The sequence below is a fragment of the Taudactylus pleione genome, unplaced genomic scaffold (genome assembly GCF_031769625.1).
Source record: "Taudactylus pleione unplaced genomic scaffold, aTauple2 ptg000203l, whole genome shotgun sequence".
Taxonomy (NCBI): domain Eukaryota; kingdom Metazoa; phylum Chordata; class Amphibia; order Anura; family Myobatrachidae; genus Taudactylus; species Taudactylus pleione.
In genome coordinates, this window is record NW_028284605.1 from 5,334,498 (window position 1) to 5,361,290 (window position 26,793).

The 26,793-nt window shown below is 40.8% G+C and overlaps 1 protein-coding gene across 2 annotated transcripts in view; it reads left to right on the plus strand.

Annotated features, from left to right (window-relative positions):
• Positions 1–26,793, plus strand: part of GOSR1 (golgi SNAP receptor complex member 1) — a 128,002-nt gene that overhangs the window by 28,238 nt on the left and 72,971 nt on the right. For both annotated transcript variants that reach the window (XM_088477777.1, XM_088477778.1), the window contains exons 5-6: positions 11,052–11,143; positions 19,829–19,903. In XM_088477777.1, the coding sequence (XP_088333903.1) occupies positions 11,052–11,143; positions 19,829–19,903 (167 nt within the window). The remainder of the gene's footprint in view (positions 1–11,051; positions 11,144–19,828; positions 19,904–26,793) is intronic.

A 26,793-nucleotide genomic window follows, 5' to 3' on the forward strand; every position in this document is an offset into this window, starting at 1 on the left:
AAGTGATAACTAAGTGGCTCGGGGAACAAAACATCGAAATTTTGAGTCCATGACCAGGAAACTCCTCAGACCTTAATCCTATTGAGAACTTGTGGTCAATCCTCAAGAGGTGGGTGGACAAACTAAAACCCACAAATTCTGACAAACTCCAAGTATTGATTAGGCAACAATGGGCGGCCATCAGTCAGTATGTCGCCCAGAATTGATTGACAGCATGCCAGGGCGAATTGCAGAGGTCTTGAAAAAGAAGGGTCAACACTGCAAATATTGACTCTCTGCATAAACTTAATGTAATTGTCAATAAATACCTTTGACACTTATGAGATGCTTGTAATTTTACTTCAGTATACCATAGTAACATCTGACAAATAGGTCTAAAAACACTGAAGCAGCAGACTTTGTGAAAACCAATACTTGTGTCATTCTCAAAACTTTTGGCCATGGCTGTATAATTGGAACTCCCACCGGACTGGACGCAATACAGGAGCGCATGGTCCACTATGTTTGCATTCCATTCGCCGGTATGCGTTCCAGACGTGCCATAGTATTATAGGATTCTCTACCAAATTAGGCGTAAAGCATGAACTTGTGAACGGCTTCCTGTCTGCGTACTAGAATGCCAGCATGCGATCCAGTGTTATGACTCAATGCGCTCCAAAAGACGCAGTGACCAGACATCACGGACCCCCATTGAAACAGGGCTCACCAGATGTAATGGAATGTAATACTTCCTGTTTGCGTACCATTTTGGGGAAAAATGTTTTAATGACAAATGGTAGTACAATGTATTTTCTTATTTGTATTACACTACCCAAATCTGCTAGCTGGTGGGAAAAGGGTTAAAAAAAATAGTTAATAAACAGTGTTGACATACAACATAGTGGAATTCAATACAGTGCATCCGGAAAGTATTCACTTTTTCCACGTTTTGTTATGTTATAACCTTATTCCAAAATGGAATAAATACATTTTTGTCCTCAAAATTCTACACACAATACCCCATAAGGACAACGTGTAAAAAGTTTGTTTGCTATTTATGCAAATTTTATAATAAAAAACTAATAAATCACATGTACATAAGTATTCACAGCCTTTGCTCAATACTTTGTTGATGCAGCAATTACAGCCTCAAGTCTTTTTGAATATGATGCCACAAGCTTGGCACACCTATCTTTGGGCAGTTTCACCCATTTTTTTTTGCAGCACCTCTCAAGCTCCATCAGGTTGGATGGGAAGCGTCGGTGCACAACCATTTTCAGATCTCTCCAGAGATGTTCAATTGGATTCAAGTCTGGGCTCTGGCTGGGCCACTCAAGGACATTCACAGAGTTGTCCTGAAGCCACTCCTTTGATATCTTGGCTGTGTGCTTAGGATCGTTGTCCTGCTGAAAGATGAACCGTCGCCCCAGTCTGAGGACAAGAGTGCTCTGGAGCAGGTTTTCATCCAGAATGTCTCTGTACATTACTGCATTCATCTTTCCCTCTATCCTGACTAGTCTCCCAGTTCCTGCTGCTGAAAAACATCCCCACAGCATTATGCTGCCACCACCATGCTTCACTGTAGAGATGGTATTGGCCTGGTGATGAGCGGTGCCTGGTTTCCTCCAAACATAACGCCTGGCATTCACACCAAAGAGTTCAATCTTTGTCTCTCATGGTCAGAGAGTCCTTCAGGTGCATTTTGGCAAACTCCCGGTGGGCTGCCATGTGCTTTTTACTAAGGAGTGGCTTCCGTCTGGCCACTCTACCCTACAGGCCTGATTGGTGGATTGCTGCAGAGATGGTTGTCCTTATGGAAGGTTCTCCTCTCCACAGAGGAATGCTGTAGCTCTGACAGAGTGACCATCGGGTTTTTGGTCACCTCCCTGACTAGGGCCCTTCCCCCGATCACTCAGTTTAGACAGCCGGCCAACTTTAGGAAGAGTCCTGGTGGTTCCGAACTTCTTCCATTTACGGATGATGGAGGCCACTGTGCTCATTGGGACCTTCAAAGCAGCAGATATTTTTTTTTTCTGTACCCTTCCCCAGATTTGTGCCTCGAGAAAATCCTGTCTCGTAGGTCTACAGACAATCCCTTGGACTTCATGCTTGGTTTGTGCTCTGACATGCACTATCAAGTGTGGGACCTTATGTAGACTGGATATGATTTTGCAAGGCATATACCTATCAACTGAATTTACCACAGTTTGGCTCCAATTAAGCTGTAGGAACATCTCAAGGATGATCAGTGGAAACAGGATGCACCTGAGCTAAATTTTGAGCTTCATGGCAAAGGCCGTGAATATTTATGTACATATGATTTCTTAAGATGCATACACAAACAATGATTTAGTAAATGAACGATTTTAGTAAACGATTTTCGTTAATTTTCAAGGGAAAAATGAATGAAAATCGTTTACTAAAATTGTTCATAAACTAAATGTAATGAACGATTTTTTTTTTTTAACTACAAGTGATTTTTGCATATTCCCTTACTGAAAAGCGTTGAGTTGGTCAGTCTGGCTGAACTACAAACGTGAACGCGCATGAACGATAATCGTTCATCATTTTAACTCAGAAAGTGAACGATTTTTTTCAAGGATTGAACAATAAACGATATCGATAATCGTTCAGAAAATCGTGTGTATGCACATTAAGTGGTTTTTTTTTTACATTTTTTTTATTAAATTTGCAAAAATCTCAAACTTTTTACACAACGTCATTATGGAGTATTGTGTGTAGAATTTTGAGGACAAAAATTAATTTATTCCATTTTGGAATTAGGCTGTAACATATCAAAATGTGGAAAAAGTGAAGCGTTGTGAATACTTTCCGGATGCACTGCATGTATTGGCCCTGTTTTACAATGTCACATATTACAATATATAAGCATTTTACAAATAATACATACACATATGACATATATAGTTCATATAAAGTGATACAATACAATTAATTTATACATAGCAATTAAAAATATAATAAAGTGATAAAGTGCATATTATAGAATATGTTGCAAAAAATAAATTAGATAACTAATCATAGAACGTAAATCTTATATTGAATAAAGTAGCACCTCAAAAAACCAGAGAATTCCAAAGTAGGCCCTTCATTACCCATTTTAATAGTGAAAATCTTAAAATTAGGAGAATCCCAAACCAACATTGGGGTATTCTCCTTAAGGCCCCAGTCTTGGGACCACACTCTCCCCCCCTTCCCCCTAATTTATTTTAAAAATGCGGCAAAACTAAAAAGTATCCTAGCTTCTAGCAAACTAAGAAATATTAAAGAATTGAATATGGCAGATACAACAAAGAATAACCCCCTAATGAAAAAAAGGGTAGGTTGCTTCCCTTGCAACCGCTGCATTTGCTGCGAGCATTTGGAAAAATACGTTTAAGTGGCAATTTGCTGATGGTAGAAAACACACCATCAACGAAATTGTCACTTGTAACATATAGAGCGGTATCCAATTAGCCCCGAACATTGTTCAGGCGCTAATTGACCCTCGCGATCGGCGGAAAACGGGGATTTTTCGCCGATTCTCACCAATATTTTTTACACCCTATCCTATTACTTTGGTCGAAATAATAGGATAGTTCTCACGAAAACACATAGGTGCCGCGATAAGCTCGCGGACCTATGTGTGTTCGCCTTTTTCCAGGTGAAAAAAACTGCAATTTTCGTGGATTCTTTTTTGGGACACATTAGGTCCCGAAGACCCCCCCACCCCCCGATAAGTGCTGTCGTCAGGCCGACTTCGGGGCTAATTGGATAGCACCGTGCGAGGTAATTAGCCGCGGTTGTTTACCGCGGCTAATTGGATACCCCCCATATTTTGTTAAATACAGAACCACTTTCAGCTGTGAACTTTTTTTTATTTAGAGAAAATGTAAAAAAAGTATAAAAATCAGGATGCAAGAACATCTACATAACATTAAAAATAATAAGTTACAGCTTACCAAGACATTTTACAGAAGTTCATGGTTCCAATATAAAGGACCTTACGCTCACCATATTGGAACATGTAAAAGAACACCAGATTGGAGGGTGGTAGGGAGTTAACACACTCCAAAAAGGAATTTTTTTGGATATACACTTTAGTTTCATTAGCACCAAGAGGCCTCAATGAGGGAATTTACATGGTTTCCTTTCTATCATTAGTTCACTTATTTATATTTTGCAGCATTTTCTATAATATGCACTTCATCACTTTATTATATTTTTTAATGGGATACAGTCAATATCGCTGATATAACCGGCGCCGGAATCCCGACGCCTTTTACAATCCCAACTCCCTCAGCCTGATCCCTAGGATATCGAAGGTAAGTAGCGGGGTGGGGGGACTGTTAGGTTCAGGCACTTAGGGGGATAGGGTTAGGCACCAAAGAGGGAGGGTTAGTATACCGAACAAGTGTCTGTATGCTAGCCCTGTAGGGATGCCGGTGTCCCGACTACTCGCATTCCATACCCAACCCATTTGTAATGACTGTATGCATAAATTGTATTGTATCACTTTATATGAACTATATATGTCATACGTATATGTATTATTTGTATAATACTTATGTATTGTAATATGTGAAATTGTAAAATAGGGCTAACACATATTGAATTCCACTACTTTGTATGTCATCACTGTTTATTAACTTTTTTTTTTTTCTACCCTTTTCCCACCAGCAAGCAGATTTGGGTAGTGTAATAATACAGTAATACAAATAAGAAAAGATATTGTATTCCCATTTGTCATTAAAACATCTTTTGCTCCAAAATGGTACGCAAACAGGAAGTATTACGTTCAATTACCTCTGGTGAGCCCTGGTTCAATGGGCGGCCGTGATGTCTAGTCGCTGCGTCTTTTGGAGCGCATTGCGTCATAACACTGGAACGCATGCTGCCGTTCTAGTACACAAACAGGAAACCATTTACAAGTTCCTGCCTTGCGCCTAATTTGGCAGAGAATCCTATAATACTATGGCACGTCTGGAACGCACGCCGGCAAATGGAATGCAAACAGGAAATAGCGGTCCTGCACTCCTGTCCGGCGGGAGTTCCAGTTATAGATGCCAGCAGTTTTCCCCACCATACAGGTAAATAAAAAAAATGTCTATTTATAATACTATGTTAAGACCCCTTTTGTCAACCTTTTAATCCAGGCAATTTGTTTTTTTTAGGCTATTCCTCATTTTGTAATCACACTAATTGATTTAAGCCTCAGTTAGGAGGTGGGCCCTTACATCATCGTTTGAGTGGTATAAGTAAGGTCCCAGCTCACAGTGCTTCATTGATAGCTGACTGCCACATTTTGCTGCTCTTGCTCCACATTTAGAGAAGTTTTCAAGTGAGTATGATTGGAATTCTTTATGCTGTTTTCCAGTTATTCCACTGTTGTACTTTAGCTTTCAATTATTGTAAAACAAACTTGAGTACTAGTTGTTTTTGTAAAGCAATACTCTAAATGTTTAATCCCTATATGTATTACTTAGTATAAGCTACCAATGAAATAATATAATATTATCAAAACCATCAGGTTTGTCTGGCCCAAGTGTGAGACACCACATCCGAGACCCCTATAGATGAAGGTTTCGCCCATATCATTATACATTTGGTATGTATATTGGGCACATCACTACTTATTAATATGAATAATAGATGCCTCTTTCGGACAACTTTATGTCTAATTTGTTTGGCTCATTTTCAACATGCCATTTTTTTATATATTGATCTAATTTCCTGACATACCATTCATTTGGTAGCCATTTTTAGTAACTTAATAGTAACATTATTTGTTAGGCTACCCCGAGATATCGTTGGATTTGCCATGCCCACAGCAGATTTTGGTTGACTACACCATCTATTAGTGTTGCTACCATTTTTCCTGGGTATGTATGTTTTTGCATATGCGATTATTGTATATAGAACATATGTTTAAAAATCCAACAATTATTGTATATTGCAACATTACTTGTATGCATTCTATGTATTTTATGTACCGTAATAGCCTTTATATTCATCCTAAGTATCACCCCTTTTAAAGATTTGTATCCCTGATGAAGTCTGTGAGGAGGATGAAATGCATAGGGTGGGAGTGCTGCTTATAAAGTCCATGTTGATGTTCAGCCTTGTAATCCAAAAATTAAAGCGATTATCACCAGGCTATCTCTATACCTTCATAATGGCGTTATCAACTATACCTCTTTTTATACATTTGATGTAAGCAATTGCTTTTAATGCTAAATTTCAACATTTAATCAAGAATAAAATTATTCTGATGTACCAATATTTGGCCATTGGCCGCATTGTTGGGTGATTTCTTTGGTGAGATGGTATGTTCACAGAACCAAATGGACATCTTACACATTGAATAAGAACCTTGGTGCCCAAATCAGAAGAATTATTCAAAGCTAATATCTGTCAGCTGAAAGTTTTCAGTCGTATCTTCATTGTGGATTTTTTTATTGGTATTAAACTGTACAAAACATTCCATGTTGTTAGCACCCTCTAAGTATTGTGTTTGGATATATATATTATACATACAATCCACATTGGCGGCACTCAGGTAAAAAAAGACGTCTCAACACAGGGATATATTACCGACGTTTCTGAGCCATTTATTGCTCCATCATCAAGACCTTGATGATGGAGCAATAAATGGCTCCAAAACGTCGGTAATATATCCCTGTGTTGAGACGTCTTTTTTTACCTGAGTGCCGCCGATGTGGATTGCATATTGGGACCTGCTGGAGTTGGTCTCTGACGGAGGGCACCAGGGTTCTTTTTGTGTTTGTTGCTGAGAGTGCCGCTTGAAATGGAATATATATAATATATATATCCAATCTATATCTATGTACAGAAAAAAATTAAACTACCAAAAAATATTAGCATAAGTCACAACACCTATAAATATAGCGCATGTTAAGATAGACAACATTGCCAAAGTAAATGGTAAATCCAATAATATAAAATCCAATATATAGTTAAAACAATGTATCAGAACCCTTAGAAGGAGCGTTAGCGAGTAAATTAAAAGGAAATTCACGTGGATATCATATCTTGCAAAAAGACTTATGCATTATCAAATCAGCAGATGGAAATGCAGCAATTGAACAATCCCTTTTGCATCCAACTTGAATAATCTATGTATCATGCAGTAAGTTTGATATCACCTGGCATCTTTTTTTCCTTTAAATGCGTCTTATTCGCAAATAGAATCACAAGCAGCTTATGCTGATTAAAGTGATATGCGACATGTCTATATTCTGAGTGCAACTGCGGCTATATCTGCATGCAAAATGCTACATTACGGTGCACTGACACTGTAATGTACTATTTCGCATGCAGATATAACCGCAGTCCCACACAGAATACAGACATGATGCATATCATTTTAATCGGCATAAGCTTTGCGAATAAGACTCATTTTAAAGGAAAAGGTCGCATGAAAAGATGCTTGGCACTACCAAGTACTCACACAATATTTATTCTGCGCCGCTTGTGATCTGCCTGTGTGAGTAGGGCAACCCTTTTAAATTTTTACCGTAGCATTGTGGAAAGTGTTTTGACTTATGGTATTGTTGCTTGGTACGGGAACTGTACTGTGGCTGAGCGGAGGGCATTGAATAGGGTGGTTGGAACAGCTAGTAAAATCATTGGAGTGGTGCTACCGAGCACACAGGAGATATATGAAAAAAGGCTCCGGAAGAAAACTAGTTCTATCTTAGCAGATTCCAGCCATCCTAATCATGTTCTTTTTGAGAAATTGCCATCAAATAGACGTTTTAGAGCGTTGCGTACTCGCACAAAGCGCTTGCACAATAGTTTTTTTCCTGCAGCCGTACGTATGTTAAACGGTTAGCTTAAATAGTTTTATGGTGTTGTATTACAGTGTAATTTTGCTGCCTGTTCTATTATATGGTTTTTTTGTTGGCATCACTTGTGCTGTCAGTGACAAATAAAGAAGAATTTATTTATTTCACATATGTGTAACGTGACTTGTAGCGCACAGAGGATAGATGTATGTAGATACGTCGGTGTGTGTATATATAAATGTACTCGCTGAACTGCCCAGGCTTAAATCTTCAAGCTATTAAGTTTTTATTATGTGATGTCGTCCAAATCCATCCAGTGGAAGGCTCAAAACAGGCTCCCCGGTCAAAGTTATTTATATATATATATATATATATATATATATATATATAATTACACACGCTCTTTCCTGGACCATGGGGTTGTAGCTGGCACTTAAACTAAACCTGTGGCCTTAACTCTAAACTCCTCCCCTCCTCAACCCCATGATGTCAGTTTAAATTATGTGCCTGAGGAGGTAGTTAGTTCTTTTTATTTTTAAATGTTTGCTGGGGGGTGTGCTAAACGGCAGCACCGCTCTTAACAGTCCAGTGTCCTCAGGGACTTCTTGGACCCGGGGACGAAGCGCGCCCTCACCCTTAAAGAGCGTGCCCGGCGGACGCGATTTTCTTGATGGCAGCAGCCATTTTGCCGGGTTTTTGTCTGGGACGGACGGCCCCCTTGTGAGGCGCGATGGGCCACAGGCTCCCCGCGTTGGGTCATTCAAAGTGCTTTCCCTATACGAAGGCAGTAGCACTTGCTGACTGGAGAGAGAGTGCACGCATAGCGCAGGGGGGGCGGAGCCTGTCCCTGCTGGACTCCCCCCTGCTTGTGGCTGCTTGGCTCAACCTCACCGACTGCGTAGGACGCTGGAAGAGAGAACTCGACTCTCCTACGCCATCTGCTGGCTCACTGTTTATTCCGGTGGTGGTTCCTTCAGCTCCTCTCCGCTGCGGCTGCTAGCCTGTCCAGGAGGTCGGCTAAGTATCCCATTATTGACAGTTTGTTCAGGATTTGGGGTGACTGTATCCAGTGACCTGATAGTTTTCTGACTGGCCTCCATCCAGGTAAGCAGGGGGACCGTGTGGCGACCATGGCGGATAAACTGAAGGTGGTCAGAGCAAAATACTCTACCACGGTTTACGTGTGCCCAATGTCAGGCAAAATTGCCATGTAGACAGGTGGACTCCGGCGGTTGGTGCAGTTTCTCCACCTTGGCTTCGTACCATGGAGCACATGGCGGCGGGATTCGTGAAAGGTTCCTCTTATATGAAATGTTTATTTGAGGGTCCTAAGCTGCGCGAAACGCAGCAGCGCATTCCTACTTCCAGGGGGCCGCTAGAGGTTTCTGAGTCCGAGGAGGAACTACTACCAGAAGAGGAGGTTCTTCCCGAAGGGGGGGGGGGGCCGGAGCCTTCTCTGGGTCACGGTGTGGAATATCTAATTACTGCGATGCGGCTGTCTCTAGACTGCCTGGACTTGGAGGCCCAAGCGGTGGATGTGGCGGTGGCCCATTTGGCTGAACACACTGCGCTTCCTATTTCAGGGTTTGACGTCCTTCAAGGATCCGCTGGATAAGGAATTGGAAGGTTGCCTTAAGTCCATTTTAATTGGCTCGAGGGTCGTTATTCGCCCTTTGCTGGGTCGCTTGGACCATGGAGTCATGGGCCCACAAGCTTGTTCCTGGACTTCAGGGTGACTTGTCCAGAGAGGCATTAATAGATTTGGTGGAACATCTTTGCGGGGCAGCTGAATGTGTGTGAGGTTGTCCAGGACGGTGCTCAGGTGGTGTCCAGGGTTTTGCGACAGCCATCTCGGCTCGGTGGGCCTTCTAGCTCCGCGCCTGGGAGGCTGATGCTGAATCCAAGCGGTCTGTAGAATTTCTCCATTTTGGCAGGGGGAATCTGTTTGGGGCTGAGTTGTACACCATTATTGCCCAGGCTACGGGGGTAAAAGCACTTTCCTGCTCGTGGTGGCCCAAAAACAGTGGAGTCCACTGTTTCGTGTCTTCACTCCTCCTTTTGAGGAGGAGCATCTACTAGAGGTCGGTCTGCCCAAGGCCAGTTTTTCCCCAGCAGGTGTTCCACTCCTCGGGGCAGGTTCTCGATTACCTACATGCGCTTGAGAGCCAAGTGCCTGACGGGTTCTCAGCCCACCCAGTCTGGTTGGGGGTAGGCAGACGCCTGTTCCAGTTCAGGGACCGGTGGGTGGTGTCGACGGCCGATTCCTGCGGGCAGGGCATCGTTACCAGAGGATATGTCATCAACCTCATGGGTCCGCCACCGCGACATTTTTTCGCTACGGCCCTTCCCCGGGACACGGAGAAGAGCGTGGCCTTGGACCTGGCCATCAGTTCTCTGCTTGCGGAAGGAGTAGTTGTTCCGGCATCTGAACAGAAACATCTGAACAGTAACTGGGATTCTACTCCAACCGTTTCCTTGTTTGGAAGCCCAAATGACGCCTATCGCCCGACCTTGAACACCAGACTGTGGGTGGACCGGTTCCACATGGAATCTCTCTCCTTGGTGATCCAGGGATCGTCGGTCAAGTTTTTGGCCTCGTTCGAAGCCCGGACACGTACCCCCATGTTCCTATTTGGTCAGATCATCATTCTCTCCAGGTCGGAGATATGGAGTAAACTTTTCTCCTGTTCCTCACTCTAAAAGTGCAATAAATTATCTTGGGTGCGATATAATCTGGCAATATTATCGCTGGCGATGACATTGCTGCTAATTGAATACATCCCTAAGTGTGGTGGAAGGTTGCTGGCACCTATATGATGTCACTTCCAGATAACAGCACTGTGCTGACGTTGATCACTGCGCCTATATAATGTCAGTGCCTCATCACGCCACTGTGCTGACCACCAGAAGGCTTCTGTGCACTCAGAGAAACCGCGACAGAAGGGCTTAATTCAATATTGAGCCTGGGCTGGTCCTGCCTCTTTGCATTCTGCGAATGAGAAGGTGAGGCGCAAGCCTGCTGCCGACCACCAAAGCCTTAAATTGTTTCAGTCTTCATTCTTTGTGCTAAACAGATGCTTTTATATGCATTACACTGTAGTAAGAGGTAATGACTCTAGTTCTGTGGTAGCACTAGTATGCAATAAAATTCCCATTCATCCTTTTATGCCTTATTACATATTTATCAGGTTGCTGGTATTTGTTAGCTCACTAATAACGAATAATGCTGTCCATTTATTAATAGATGTGAATGTTGCATTGCAGGATTACACACATGAATTTCACAAAACAAAAGCCAATTTCCAGGCAATCCGAGAAAGAGAGGACCTCTTGGGATCCGTACGAAAGGATATTGAGTAAGTCACAAATGAGGTTAGAGGATATCTGTGGACGACGTGAGTGGTCAATGCCGAGTACGGCTTATCTTTTTATACTCTCTTACAGCTGCTCTTATGCCTCTTGATCTCCTTCAAGATTTGTTTAATGGTACTTCTCGCTCCTTTTCATCACATGTACATTTAATTATTTTGTTGCTGCTTTGTTGCCAGTTTTCTGTAGAAAAGTATAGATGAACAAAGTTTAGATGATTAGTATAGTTATTTGGGGCACTGTATGTGGTAGTTAAAACGATACTACTAACTAAAAACTGCACAACCATCAGTAAATAGAATTTTTATGTATATTTTTAAAATGTCAATGGTTTAATTGGTATAATAAAAAAGCAACAGTCACAAAGGCGATAAAATAATGAGCATATGAACATTTAGCCATTCTGCAGTCTGTTCTCATCATACGCTGTCCATTGTCTGTGTTATGCTGTGGTTACCAGTGAAAGCAATTTGAAAACATCAGCAGTTCTAGGTATTAGGAAGGTCAGATATTGATCTTTGTTGATAAAGTGGCAGCTCCGTGTAGAAAACACACTTGATGTGGAAAATGTATGCTTGTTTGGCAAGGGTCGTATTGAAACGCGTTATGGACTGCCGGTACCGATCATGCAGATACTTAGGGCTATATGTACAAAACCAGGCTTTACACCGAATGTTAGTGCCACTTTAAATTTTCAGCTCAAACCCACCAAGCAGCCGCTGTTTCATAAATTTAGCCCTTAGAGAGAATCAGGATTACTAGCTGCTGTGATAAGCAGGTGGTCCAATATCTCATGAAATCTAATAGAGCCTCATGCAGCCCCTCTATACCATTTATGGTATTGTTTGTGCTGACACATTGGTATTTTGCCTTCACAATGCAGTAATGTTTTAGTATATACAGGACTTTTTAATCAAGGCCTTCTCTGCAATTGTAATATGCCTTACTCTTAACCATTTAACTGACAATTTTTGTTATACAACAGAAATTGTGTGATATATATATATATATATATATATATATATATATATATAATGTATATAGATATCTATATTATGTATATAGATATATATAGCTGGATTTCCTAAATGGAAGGATGCACTCACTGTTTTATTAAAACAACTATTAAAGTTTAGTCATTTTTCGACATCTCGGTGAAGCGAATAAAATTCGGTGTTCATGGTCGACGTTTCGGTACAATCATGTACCTTTCTCAACACCTCAATTCAACAAAGTCATATATGATAGACACTGGACACCGGATATAACAATATCTGTGAAACATGAAAAAAACATTCAATAACCTGTCTATCAGGCTCCTATATGTCAAATGTGACTAAATTATTATCAATCACTAATGGCCTCAGCCATACCATTAACCACCAATGTGTGAGCAAAATATAAATGAGTGCACCCACAGCATGCAGCATGGCACCATATGTTATAGCATGTGAAAAAACTGCATACCTGTGCTCCACTGTAACCATGGCATGGACAATCGGGGATAATCTAAATATTAAATACATATATATATAATTTATTATTAAGGCTCACAACTATCAACGGAGGTAAGACTCCTGCTATAGCATTACTGTCCAAACTGCCGCTAATGGTAACCCAATCACAGCAGTGATAACAAAATGCATACATAAATACCTCCAACATTAGCTCGCAGAGTATGGCCAGACTAAAGAAATTCATAGGAGGACATCAAAACCTGTAAATATAATCACCACGATTATATCAGTGGCACAGTAGAAAACAGGGCCTATAGCCACATGCATTATACACGCAAGCTTACCTGAAATAGTATGCCTGAAAGCAAACAAAACACCCGTGTCCCTCAGGCGTGCCGAGGCTCCCATTAGCCCCTGCTATGCTGGTAAAGCAGCGCTCAATTGTGGCTAAAAGCCGCCAGACTGGAAGCGCATGGTCTTAATGAGATCCGCTTCCGCGTGTCACAGAGACACGCAAGCACAAGGGTGGTATCCAGGCAACGCGCCCTGGCTATTCACAGTAGTATGCAAACAAAAGGTATCCATGCAACGCGCTCACGCTATATAACCGAGCACAAATCTGGAATGTGTGCCAGCAGTGTACCTAAGCCTGCACGATGAGACAAATACATGATGTGTCAATGACGTTATAGGAACCTGATATGACTAACATCAAGGTTTCTGATAATGCAAAAATGACAACTAACATGACAATCAAGTTTAATACATTAAGTATACAATACACCAATTTTAACATGTAATGATGAATACCATCACTGCATTAAATAGTGAAACCCCGTGTGGCTAAGTATATCAGAAAACTGCCTATTTGTACATAAAATAAAATAAAATACCAACCAAAATCCTAAATCTTACTGTATAAATAACTAAAAAATGTATTATGAGAAAACTGATACTGTAACATTGTAGAACAAAATATGATTTTCATTCCTATAAAGATACACAAGAACACACTCAAAGGATTGTGTTCGTTTAAACCTCTTGGTATGACTGTATCAAGTTTATGGATCCAAAAGCTCTCTCGTCTTTTTAAACTTAAGAGCCTATCACAGCCCGGTTTTGGAGGAATCCAATCAATTAATTTACATCTTAGGGCTGCCGCCTGATGAGTTTTTTCCAAAAAATGCCTGGCAACTGGTTTATCACTTTTGCCAGTGTGCAGGGCTGCCCTAATAGAGGCTCGGTGGTTCGCCATCCTGTCTCTAAAGCGATGTGTCGTGAGGCCTGCATAATATTGGCCACAGGGGCAAATAAGAATATAGATCAAATTATCTAATGCACACTGCAACCTATACTTAATGGCAATCTTACTACCTGAGTGTGGATGGGGAAAAGACGGACCCACTATCATGGAGGTGCAGGTTATGCAACTTCCACATGAGTAACTTCCTGGTCTTGATAAGAACAAATCCGATAATTCACTCCTCTTATTTGGATACAAGGTGGGCCTCATTAACATCTTCTTTAGATTGGGACCTCTTCGGTATGCCATCATAGGGGGTGCCATATGTTGAAAAGGTAACGTTTTATCACCTTGTAGAATCCCGCAATGTTTTTTTTATCGATTTCTGAATGTACTTTGCTTTTCCATCATATGTAGTGGTATAAATCAGACGCTGGTCCTTCTTTCTAGACTCTTTATCTAGAGGGCTCGTAAAGATTTGTTTCGCCTTCTGAAGGCATCTATGTAAGGTGGATTGTTGATAGCCCCTTTCAAGGAATCTCCTTGTCATATCTTTCAACTGGAGTTCCCTCATTTCAGTTGTAGTGTTGATTAGCATGACACTCAGGTATTGTGATACCGGCAAATTTTCTTTCAACACCACTGGATGGTGGCTCGTTGGTGACAATGCCAAATTCCTATCTGTCGGCTTCCTAAATAGTGAGGTAGCTAGTTTACCTTCAGATAGACAAATAGAGACATCTAGAAAATTGATAGATCTACTATCAATCTCATACGTAAAACATATTGGACTATCAAGTGTATTCAAAGTAATGACCTTTTGTTTGAAACCTTCCATCGTGCCCTGCCATATCAAAAACATGTCAGCTATGAATCGGCTGTAGAACTTGATGTTATCGCCATACTTAGAGGTAATATGTTCCTTCTCATATCCGGCCATGAACAGATTGGCATACGATGGTGCCAGGTTCGATCCCATTGCCGTACCTGATATTTGAAGATAAAACTTATCTTTGTATTGGAAATGGTTCTTAGAAAGTACCAGTGTCGCCAGTTCAATCAAAAACTCTATAGGGATACACTTAGACGTCCTAGTCATTAAAGCCGCTCTCATAGAGATTCCTTGAAAGGGGCTATCAGCAATCCACCTTATATAGATGCCCTCAGAAGGCGAAACAAATCTTTACGACCCCTCTAGATAAAGAGTCTAGAAAGAAGGACCAGCGTCTGATTTATACCACTACATATGATGGAAAAGCAAAGTACATTCAGAAATCGATAAAAAAACATTGGCCGATTCTACAAGGTGATAAAACGTTACCTTTTCAACATATGGCACCCCCTATGATGGCATACCGAAGAGGTCCCAATCTAAAGAAGATGTTAATGAGGCCCACCTTGTATCCAAATAAGAAGAGTGAATTATCGGATTTGTTCTTATCAAGACCAGGAAGTTACTCATGTGGAAGTTGCATAACCTGCACCTCCATGATAGTGGGTCCGTCTTTTCCCCATCCACACTCTGGTAGTAAGATTGCCATTAAGTATAGGTTACACTGTGCATTAGATCGTTTGATCTATATTCTTATTTGCCCCTGTGGCCTATATTATGTAGGCCTCACGACATGTCGCTTTAGAGACAGGATAGCGAACCACCGAGCCTCTATTAGGGCAGCCCTGCACACTGGCAAAAGTGATAAACCAGTTGCCAGGCATTTTTTGGAAAAAACTCATCAGGCGGCAGCCCTAAGATGTAAATTAATTGATTGAATTCCTCCAAAACCGGGCTGTGATAGGCTCTTAAGTTTAAAAAGACGAGAGAGCTTTTGGATCCATAAACTTGATAGTCATACCAAGAGGTTTAAACGAACACAATCCTTTGAGTGTGTTCTTTATCTTTATAGGACTGAAAATCATACTTTGTTCTACAATGTTACAGTATCAGTTTTCTCATAATACATGTTTTAGTTATTTATACAGTAAGATTTAGGATTTTGGTTTGGTATTTTATTTTATTATATGTACAAATAGGCAGTTTTCAGATATACTTAGCCACACAGGGTTTCACTATTTAATGCATTGATGGTATTCATCATTACATGTTAAAATTGGTGTATTGTATACTTAATGTATTAAACTTGATTTGTCATGTTAGTTGTAATTTTTGCATTATCAGAAACCTTGATGTTAGTCATACCAGGTTCCTATAACGTCATTGACACATCATATCTTTGTCTCATCGTGCAGGCTTAGGTACACTGCTGGCACACATTCCAGATTTGTGCTCGGTTATATAGCGTGAGCACGTTGCATGGATACCTTTTGTTTGCATACTACTGTGAATAGCCAGGGCGCGTTGCCTGGATACCACCCTTGTGCTTGCGTGTCTCTGTGACACTCAGAAGCGGATCTCATTAAGACCATGCACTTCCGGTCTGGCGGCTTTTAGCCGCAATTGAGCGCTGCTTTACCAGCATGGCAGGGGCTAATGGGAGCCTCGACACCCCTGAGGGACGCGGGTGTTTTGTTTGCTTTCAGGCATACTATTTCAGGTAAGCTTGCGTGTATAATGCACGTGGCTATAGGCCCTGTTTTCTACTGTGCCACTGATATAATCGTGGTGATTATATTTACAGGTTTTGATGTCCTCCTATGAATTTCTTTAGTCTGGCCATACTCTGCGAGCTCATGTGGAGGTATTTATGTATGCATTTTGTTATCACTGCTGTGATTGGGTTACCATTAGCGGCAGTTTGGACAGTAATGCTATAGCAGGAGTCTTACCTCCGTTGATAGTTGTGAGCCTTAATAATAAATTATATATATATATGTATTTAATATTTAGATTATCCCCGATTGTCTATGCCATGGTTACAGTGGAGCACAGGTATGCAGTTTTTTCACATGCTATAACATATGGTGCCATGCTGCATGCTGTGGGTGCACTCATTTATATTTTGCTCACACATTGGTGGTTAATGGTATGGCTAAGGCCATTAGTGATTGATAATAATTTAGTCACATTTGACATATAGGAGCCTGATAGACAGGTTATTGTATGTTTTTTTCATGTTTCACAAATATTGTTATATCCGGTGTCCAGTGTCTATCATATATGACTTTGCTGAATTGAGGTGTTGAGAAAGGTTACATGATTGTACCGAAACGTCGACCATGAACACAGAATTTTATTCGCTTCATCGAGATGTCGAAAAATGAATAAACTTTAAAAGTTGTTTTAAAAAAACAGTGAATGCATCCTTCGTTTTGGAAATCCAGCTCTATTTTGGGACACAGTTGTCATTGGAAGCACCCTGAAGATGTCATGTCTAAGAGTGCAGGACTTTTGGTGGTGTGTATATGTATGTATATATATATATATATATATATATAATATACGCACGCACTCACGTCACGAGTTGACGAAAATATCAAATGTAATCGATCCGATGTCACACACACACACACACACACACACACACACACACACACACACACACACACACACACACACACACACGTCCATAAATATTGGGACGTTGACAGAATTTTCATCTTTTGTCCTCTATTCACCACCACAATGGCTTTGAAATGAAACAAACAAGATGTGCTTTAACTGCAGACTTTCAGATTTAATTTGAGGGTAATTACATCCAAATCAGGTGAACGGTGTAGGAATTACAACGGTTTCTATATGTCTCCCACTTTTTAAGGGGCCAAAAGTAATGGGACAAACTAAACAATCCTAAATCTAACTTTCACTTTTTAATACTTTGTTGCAAATCCTTTGCAGACAATTACAGCCTGAAGTCTGGAACGCATAGACATCACCAGACACTGGGTTTCATCCCTGGTGGTTCTCTGCCAGGCCTCTACTGCAAATGTCTTCAGTTCCTGCTTGTTCTTGGGGCATTTTCCCTTCAATTTTGTCTTCATCAAGTAAAATGCATTCTCATTCGGATTCAGGTCAGGGGATTGACTTGGCCATTGCATAACATTCCACTTTTTAGCCTTACAAAACTCTTTGGTTGCTTTTGCAGTATGCTTCGGGTCATTGTCCATCTGCACTGTGAAGCGCTGTCCAATGAGTTCTGAAGCATTTGACTGAATATGATCATATAATATTGCCCGAAACACTTCAGAATTCACTCTGCTGCTTTTGTCAGCAGTCACATCATCAATAAATACAAGGGAACCAGTTCCATTGGCAGCCATACATGCCCACGCCATGACACTACCACCACCATGCTTCACTGATGAGGTGGTATGTTTTGGATCATGAGCAGTTCCTTTCCTTCTCTTCTCTTCCCATCACTCTGGTACAAGTTGATCTTTGTCTCATCTGTCAATAGGATGTTGTTCCAGAACTGTAATGGCTTTTTTAGATGTTGTTTGGCAAACTATAATCTGGTCTTCCTGTTTTTGTGGCTCACTAATGGTTTGCATCTTGTGGTGAACCCTCTATATTCACTCTTGTGAAGTCTTCTCTTGATTGTTGACTTTGACACATATACATCTACCTCCTGGAGAGTGTTCTTGATTTGGCCAACTGTTGTGAAGGGGTTTTTCTTCACCAGGGAAATAATTCTTTTGTCATCCACCACAGTTGTTTTCCGTGGTCTTCCGGGTCTTTTAGTGTTGCTGAGCTCTCCGATGCGTTCTTTCTTTTTAAGAATGTTCCAAACAGTTGATTTCGCCACACCTAATGTTTTTGCTATCTCTCTGATGGGTTTGTTTTGATTTTTCAGCCTAATGATGGCTTGCTTCACTGATAGTGACAGCTCTTTGGATCTCATATTGAGAGTTGACAGCAACTGATTCCAAATGCAAATGTCACACCTAGAATCAACTCCAGACCTTTTACCTGCTTAATTGACAATGAAATAACGAGGGAATAGCCCACACCTTTCCATGAAATAGCTTTTGAGTTGATAGTCCCATTACTTTTGGCCCCTTAAAAAGTGGGAGGCACATATTGAAACTGTTGTAATTCCTACACCGTTAACCCGATTTGAATGTAATTACCCTCAAATTAAATCTGAAAGTCTGCAGTTAAAGCACATCTTGTTTGTTTCATTTCAAAGCCATTGTGGTGGTGAATAGAGGCCAAAATCTGAAAATTCTGTCAATGTCCCAATATTTATGGACCTGACTGTATGTCAGTCCTTTAGAAAGCTCTCTCATTTCCAATGATGAGAGTGGAGTGGAGGTGATGTTGAATATAGAATTTATTTTGGTTCATGTGATGTTGGCAGATTGATACTGGCGGCTTTTAATGGTGTACAACTTTGTCTGTTCTGTTTTGTTCATCTTGCAGATAATACTAGGACTGACTTATCTCCCAGTAGGCGTACTACGCAGAGCATATAAAAACTACAGTTGGTGCCTAAGTTTTGGGAGTAATTTCTGTTGATGTGTCCGGATCATACTCCTTGTCCACAACTATCTGTTTTTTTGTGCTTTCACTTATAAACACATAAAAAGCACTTGTCCCGTGTCTGTGGCTTAATACTGTGGGCAGAGATTTAAAGGAGATTTATAACACTTCATGTCCCAGATTAGGGCAGCACAAATCTGTAGCTTTCAGGAATTGAAGTGGTCACTAAAACATTGTTCGGTTGTTAATTTTGTTCAGTAATAAACAAAACACTCCATAAGTAAGCTTTTCATTATGTACCAAGGTAGGTGCTGGTGAATAGTAATCGTTGTTAGTTAGAGCTTACTCAGTGCTGTTGTAATTGAGGATAGAAAGTGACAACTTTGAGTCTGAGATAATGATGTGCATATATCTGTCCAATAGCAGATCACTACCCATAACTGAATGAAATACTCAGAACATACACCGGCCAAAATAATGATTACCACAGCGTTTTGAGAACTTTAACTCTATTTTCTCCATCTGTCTTGCAATAAATAATGTTACACAGCTGTATGCCAGTCTCACAGATATCTGTTGTCTTTATCCATGACAGATCTTACAAAACAGGCTCCGGTGTTAACAACAGGCGAACAGAGCTATTTTTGAAAGAACACGAGCACCTCAGAAGGTAAGGTAGAAGTGGGAACTGACACAGAAGGGGTTAATATGTACAGCATGGATTTTAGCTTTCTAGGGGCTAATTGCTCCTGATAATGATCTAATGCTCAATAGGCTGATCCAGCAGCTAGGCATGCAGGGCAAGGAGTTCATGTTTTACAGCAAAACACATTTTCAGCAGGTTTAAGAATAGAATGCATTACAAGAAAAGGGGCTTCCTTGAAAAAAAAATAGGTCATCACAAATGTGCAGCCTCTTTAATGTACTTAATGTGAAACCATATCACTGTATTGAAGCAGCAGCATAATATCAATTGACTTTCTTTTACATATTTCCCATTAAAAAGCTGTGTAAAATGCAGAGTATTGCTCTTGGTTTCAATGCAGTGAGTACATCCCACATGTCTTTGTTTTAGCGAACAGGCCCCCAAATGTCCATTTTTGTTTTTCTATTGGGATTTGCTTACTGATCAGATTACTTTCAAAAATGGCAAATACATTTTGCAATGCAGCATTTGAAAGGGGTTGGTTACGGGATGCCGGTGCTCCGTATCCTAGCAGTCAGAATCCTGACTCCAGCATCCCGACAGTGTTGGGATACCGCCACCTGTCAGTCAGTATCCGAACCCTCCCTAAAACTAACCTCCCCCCTAGTGCCTAATCCTAACCCTAACCCCACTACTTACCTTCAGGATGCTGGTACCGGGATTCTGACAGGTGTCTGGATTCTGAACACCAGAATCCCAAAGGTCGGTATTATGGCCACATCCCTTCGAAAGTTAAAGTATTTGTGGCCGGAGGCCGACCACACGTGATTAAAATGGCTACCACGGCACTGAAGAGATTAACCCTCATGCTGCGGCACCATTTTTAAAATGACCTTTAGGCGCAGTGCGCCATGTACTGCGAATGTATACGTAATGTGTTTGAACATGTCATATTCAATGTGCTGTGCACAGGTGTGGAAATTAACTTTTTATATGTTTAGCCTATGCACTGATAAGGAATGTATGAGTTATTTTGTTTTAGAAGGCTGTATCATTTAAGTCAAATGGTTTTGAGACATTCTCACCTCCTAGTGATATGTTAATTATCCTGATGTAGTGAACAAACCTTTGTTTACAGCACTTTCATTGAAATGTACTACAGAGGTCTCCAGTGTGTGTCGGTGTGCAATACCCCTGCAAGTTTGTGGAAAGCAAGTTGTTTGTGTTTAGGAAGCTTCTATTTTGTGTAAGAACTTAGAAGGTGTTAAGACTCCGAAAGCCAAAACTGGTTTAGTCATAGACATGTGAAATGAAGACGAAAGCAATAGAAATTTGCATTATTTTTACCTTTTCAGAAACAGTATATGCTAACTCAGTTTGTGCTTAGGAAACCAAATGTTTTTGGGTGGTATCGAAATTGATTTAATTTCTGTGAAATGTGAGACGTATTTATTTATGTTTTGTGAGATAGCCTGATTGGCTAAGAGGAACCCAGGGCGGACTTATCCTCTGTGGTAATGTGTAATGGAGTGGCATAAAAGAAAGCTTCGTGCCTGGTAAAAATTGAAAATTTTTGAAAATACTTTGTGGAGAAGAACTGCTGATTGATAAGATTTCTTGTCTGCTGATTATTTCCCTTCAATCCGACGGGAGGGTCTTTTTTAAGACGTTGAGCAATAAAAACCTTTTGCCTTTACTTCGACTGCATCTGTACCGTGCGACCAACAGAATTGCGCCAAACGCTATTCCGTTCTCCTACTGTCCTGGGTTGAGTCAGGTGTCTCCGAAACTCAAGCCCTCTGCCCGCTACCGTGCAGACCTGGTCCATTGCGAGGGATCCAGTGGGAACAGCCGACACCAAACAGGAGGTGTGTCCGCAGTTAGTCGACGTATACGCAGCAGAGTGGTTCCAGGCAACGGCGGTAGGAGCCTGAGTGTACCTAAGAAGCGGTTCCAAACGCCGATGGTTGAGTTTGATGGTGGCAGCATCGTTATGCCCACGGCGCAGTGGGTGGAGTCAGTGACAGACGGTCACTGACGGTAAGTGGGAATCCCTGATAGGGCGATCAAAACCCCAACCCCAGGCCAAAGGGCAATCAAAACCCCAACCTGTGATCGGGAGTCCAGGCTGGAAGCCAAGCAATCGCAGTATTATTATTAAGTATTTCTTTACAATTCTAACAAGCAAGCACCTGTATCATTGGGCACACAGAACAGGTCAATAATCACTATACTTATAACTACTGCATAACCACCTTCATCCTCAAATGTCTATAGCTAGATGTTTATGGGTGTTTTTTGTTTGTTTTTACTTTTCTAAATGTATTTCTTCTTATTAGTTCTTATTAGTTGATGCACATCAACACCTATGTCATCAGTTAGCTACTATTGCAGTACAGCATTTTGGCAGACTGCCCCTTATTAGATCCTTCAGCAGCGGAACACCAAGGGATGATGACATTAGGAATATATGTGGATATTCATCTCTGAACAACACATTCTCTTAACAGTATAATGTAGTCTGAACTAGTTTCTGGCCAAAAGTCTGTGGCCACCTTGTTCTGGTATCCAGAAGAGCACTTGTCTCCAAAATGCGTAGAACTTAGGAAATCTATGTTCACATGCAAAAGTCTGTGCCAGCATGACGTAGCTCTTACGTTATGCTGTCCTAGTGGGGATCAGTTTTAAGAGAATTCTTTTCTGAGACTGGGCACCTTTGAAAATTATGAGAGTGTAGTACTTTCTAAATAAGCAAATTGTATGTAGTTTTCTTCCATTTATTCATTTCTTTTCTGAGGCTGGGCACCTTTGAAAATTATGAGAGTGTAGTACTTTATAAATAAGCAAATTGTATGTAGTTTTCTTCCATTTATTCATTTCTTTTTTGCTTTTAAGATGGAAAAACACATACGATATATAGTATTTATGCCCAATCTATTGTTTACACACGCCATTCATCGCATCGTCCCATCTAATGTGCTACACGTCAGATGGGTTGTGATGTACAATGTGGTGCACATCATGTAGTGTGTATGCACGACCGCACTTAATTGATAATTCAATGTGCAATGCTGAACGCAGATTCCTGATTATCGGGAATCTGTGCATGCACAGGACCCGTTCAACGAATGTGCAGAATGGGTCCTGCGTGATCGCACGTAGCCCCTTCTGTGCCTCTGCCTGATTTACAGGCAGAGGCATTTTTTATGAGCGGTGCGGGGTCGGTCGGCATTCCCAGAAACGGGGCTTTTCCATCTCGAGTGGCAAGGCCATGGGCTGCGTCCACACACGCAGTTTCCTGGCCTCGCAAACCAGTCAGCCTGAGTAAGCTGAGGCTTACTCAGCTTGCCGATGGCCACGATGATTATCCCAACTTGCGATCTCGGTCACATTGCTGGGATTGTAAATGCAGCAGGGGGTGTCCTACACCTCCTGATGCATTTGCATGTTTGCAAGGACAGAATTGCATGCAGCTTTGCAATTCCATCCGGTACGGAATTACCCCCTTAGTGTACAGAAGAAACTATTTATTGGATACATTCTTCTGACACAATATATTGTGCTATTGTTATGAAGATTGCAGTGTGTACGCTCAAAGTCGTGTGTTCTGCGATCGTATGGTCAGAAGTGAAATTGTATCGGGTGTCACATCGTTCAGGTGTGTGCCTAGCTTTAGAGAGGTTGTTTTGAAATGCATCGGCTGAAGAGCTGGAAGCCACTGATCTGTGTTTTAGACTAAATAAGGAACTGCAGTTTTGTAATTTTACCTCCGGGGGGCAGTGTGTATATGTCAGAATATTACCGTCTCAATGTCTTGTACACAACATCAATTCAGCAGTTTCACCATTCAGCCAGGAATGCTCTGAAAGCATTTCCAGGTAATTAAAATGCAGATTGTTAATTTGAAGTAGCTGAAGTGAATCATAAGCAATGGTGTACTTTCCCACTGAGACTCAGCTCGGGGCCAGGATACTTTATACCATCATGTTTCTGCGGAGAATTTATGGTAACAGACGCTAGTAATACTATTTCATGTTATACAAGCATCTGTTTCTCTATCATTGAATTCTTTAGCAGACAATCGTCTTAGACATGGAAATATCAGAGGCTGCGATGTGTGCATTTTACCCCTAACTCTAGCAGGGATGATAGAATGCTGCTTCTACTTATTTCAGTGTAGAACTGCTGTCCTTTAATGCAAGCTGCTGTTCTACAAAGCATGAGATCTATACGCCTCTGTCTTTGGGATGGGTATGGGATGCCGGCGGTGAAATTCCAGACGCCGGCATCCCGACAGGGTTAGGAGACCGGTACCTGCCGGTAGGTATCCTAACCCTCCCCCTCTCCTTACCCTAACCCTCCCTCCCTGGAGCCTGACCCTAACCTCCCCCTCTAGTGCCTACACCTAACCTCCGCCTCCCCGCACCCTAAACATAACCCTCACACCTATCCCCGCTACTTACCTTCGGGACCCCCTGCATCGGGATACTGAACTGGACTGTACTATTTAAGAATTGAAATGATAGCTGCATTTTAGCTAAGAAGCGCTTGAGGATTTTAGGAGAGGGGTAAGATGAGGAACAGAAACTGAGAGAGGAGGGTAAAAGCAGAATGGCATGCAGGAGTCGGGGCAATGCAGATGAGTTATATGAGCCATAGTCTCAGCTATACACCTACCCCAGATATAAGATAGCATTACAGAGACAATCCATCTCCACTCTAATGCTCTGTCAGGTGAAAGAAGAAGATATATCATTGTTCTCTGTAGAATGACTATGGTACAGTACACACAGCCAATATGCATACAAATATAATTCTATATGCTTTTGGGTCAAAATGTACTAAATCATTTATAGAATCCTGTTTCTATTACTGTTTTTGTATTTTCTACTTTGAGGTATACTTTACAAGCAAATGTGCTTCATATCAGCCTGTTTGTAATATACCCATTACTACCTTGCCAGGTTTGGCTTTTGTTTCAATATGGTCCCAAGTTTCTGCTAACACTGTAAATACCCTGAAAATATTAATTCAGTAGGTGTGTAGATATAAATATGGAGTATGGAATTTTCAAAAGTACATTGTTCTGCTTATTTGGGGGAGGTTGTATAATAGAATTAAAATGCAGATATTTATTCCTATATGCTACCAAAGGCAAGGCTATTATTCCAAGATGCTATTAGATACCAAATTGAATACATAAATAATTATTATAACATTGGTTTATCTGATACAGTAATGGTAGAATGTTTAGAGCATTCCCTTTGTTATGAAAGGGTTAATTTGTGGTCTGCTCATGAATATTTGTAAACTGGACCGGGCCAGTTTCGACTGCGCCACATAGTTAGGTTGGTCTTGCTCCCCCATGGGTGTGGTCTGGACCCATGCAAGTCAGTTGATAGAATACGCCATATACTTATGTAACACTTTAGGTAATGGAACACAGTCACTTTCTGCCTCAGGGTATATCGCATAGGGAAGTTAGTGCTTGTACATTCTGTTATACTGCCTGTGGCAGACTGTGTAAGCACGGTGTTCCTTTCACATGGAAACCCATATGCTTTGCCATTGCCTGCAGAGTTGGCAGAATATACCGGCCCTTGTGCTTTACCCTGCCTGCTCTACTCGGGGAAATGCATAGTATAAATGTTGAGTTCTTTAGGCTAAAATACACAAGTGCAAAAGTTGCCACTAGCCTAATGATGAATACAAACATGCACTCTAAATGCAGGCAGTTGCTGGAGCCAGGTGTTTCTTAGCATGTTGTCAAAAAGATTTTTACAGCAAAGTAACAATGCAGTTACCATATAAAATTGTAGGATTCAGGGTCTGCCTTTATTAGTTTGAAAATATAATTTAGCAATAAAATATTGGTGTAAATATCTCCACTATCCATTTTAGGTTATATCGGTATTGGTCTAATTACTGAGTGATATAGCACAAGATTGCTTTTTAGATACTTTTTCATGATACAGTGACAGAATATCTAATAGTTAGAATACCTGTGCCTATTCAATTTATAAATTTGCCTGTTCCTGTGGATTAGCTTTAGAGATGGATAATGTAATTTGAACAGCTCATTTACATCTTACAAACCAGTTGTCAATTTATATTGCCTAAATTTATATTCCACTTCCTTACAATATATCATCCGTCAAGCCTATGTACATGATTTATAATACAGAGCTGTCTATAATGGAGAGATATGATCAAACGCTACAAAAACTCTGCTTATTAAATAACTGCAGAGAGTTTCCAAAGCTTACATTTTAAAAGTAATGTTTGTTTCATTATATAAGGTACAGTCAGGGCTGAGTGGTCACTTTGTGACTTTTTTCATCAACAATTTTGTTTTATTCCGAAATACATGTGGATGTAGCCAAGTTAAAAAAAAATATTCAGATACATTATAAATTGTCAATAGCAACCAAAAGACTATGTATAAATAAAATAAGCGCAAGTAACCAACACATTTTCACTCAACATACCACAAACAAACACTATTGTATTGGTGGTGTGGCAGGCTGAGCTAGCACAGCTCTAGTGGTGCTACTGAGAATATCGAGAGGTCATTCAGTCAAACCAAATGATTGCAAATTCATATTCTGAGTAATTTGACATGTTGCATAAACCTTCACATGCTTATGTGACCCCTAAAGTTTGAGAGTTAAGGAGTGTACACAATAGACGATATTTTACACGATTCGCCCAATTTTGACGCATTGGAACGACAAATCGTGTAAAATATGTCCAAATCGTGAGTGTCCACTCACGATGCCGATGTGCGTACCTGGGTGTCGTACATCGTATCTTCAGATCTTGCCTACAGCATGCATTATCTGCCAATCTCATTAACGAGATTAAGGTCATTGGTAACATCGTTTGTCAGATTGGACAGTTTATGCAAGATATTG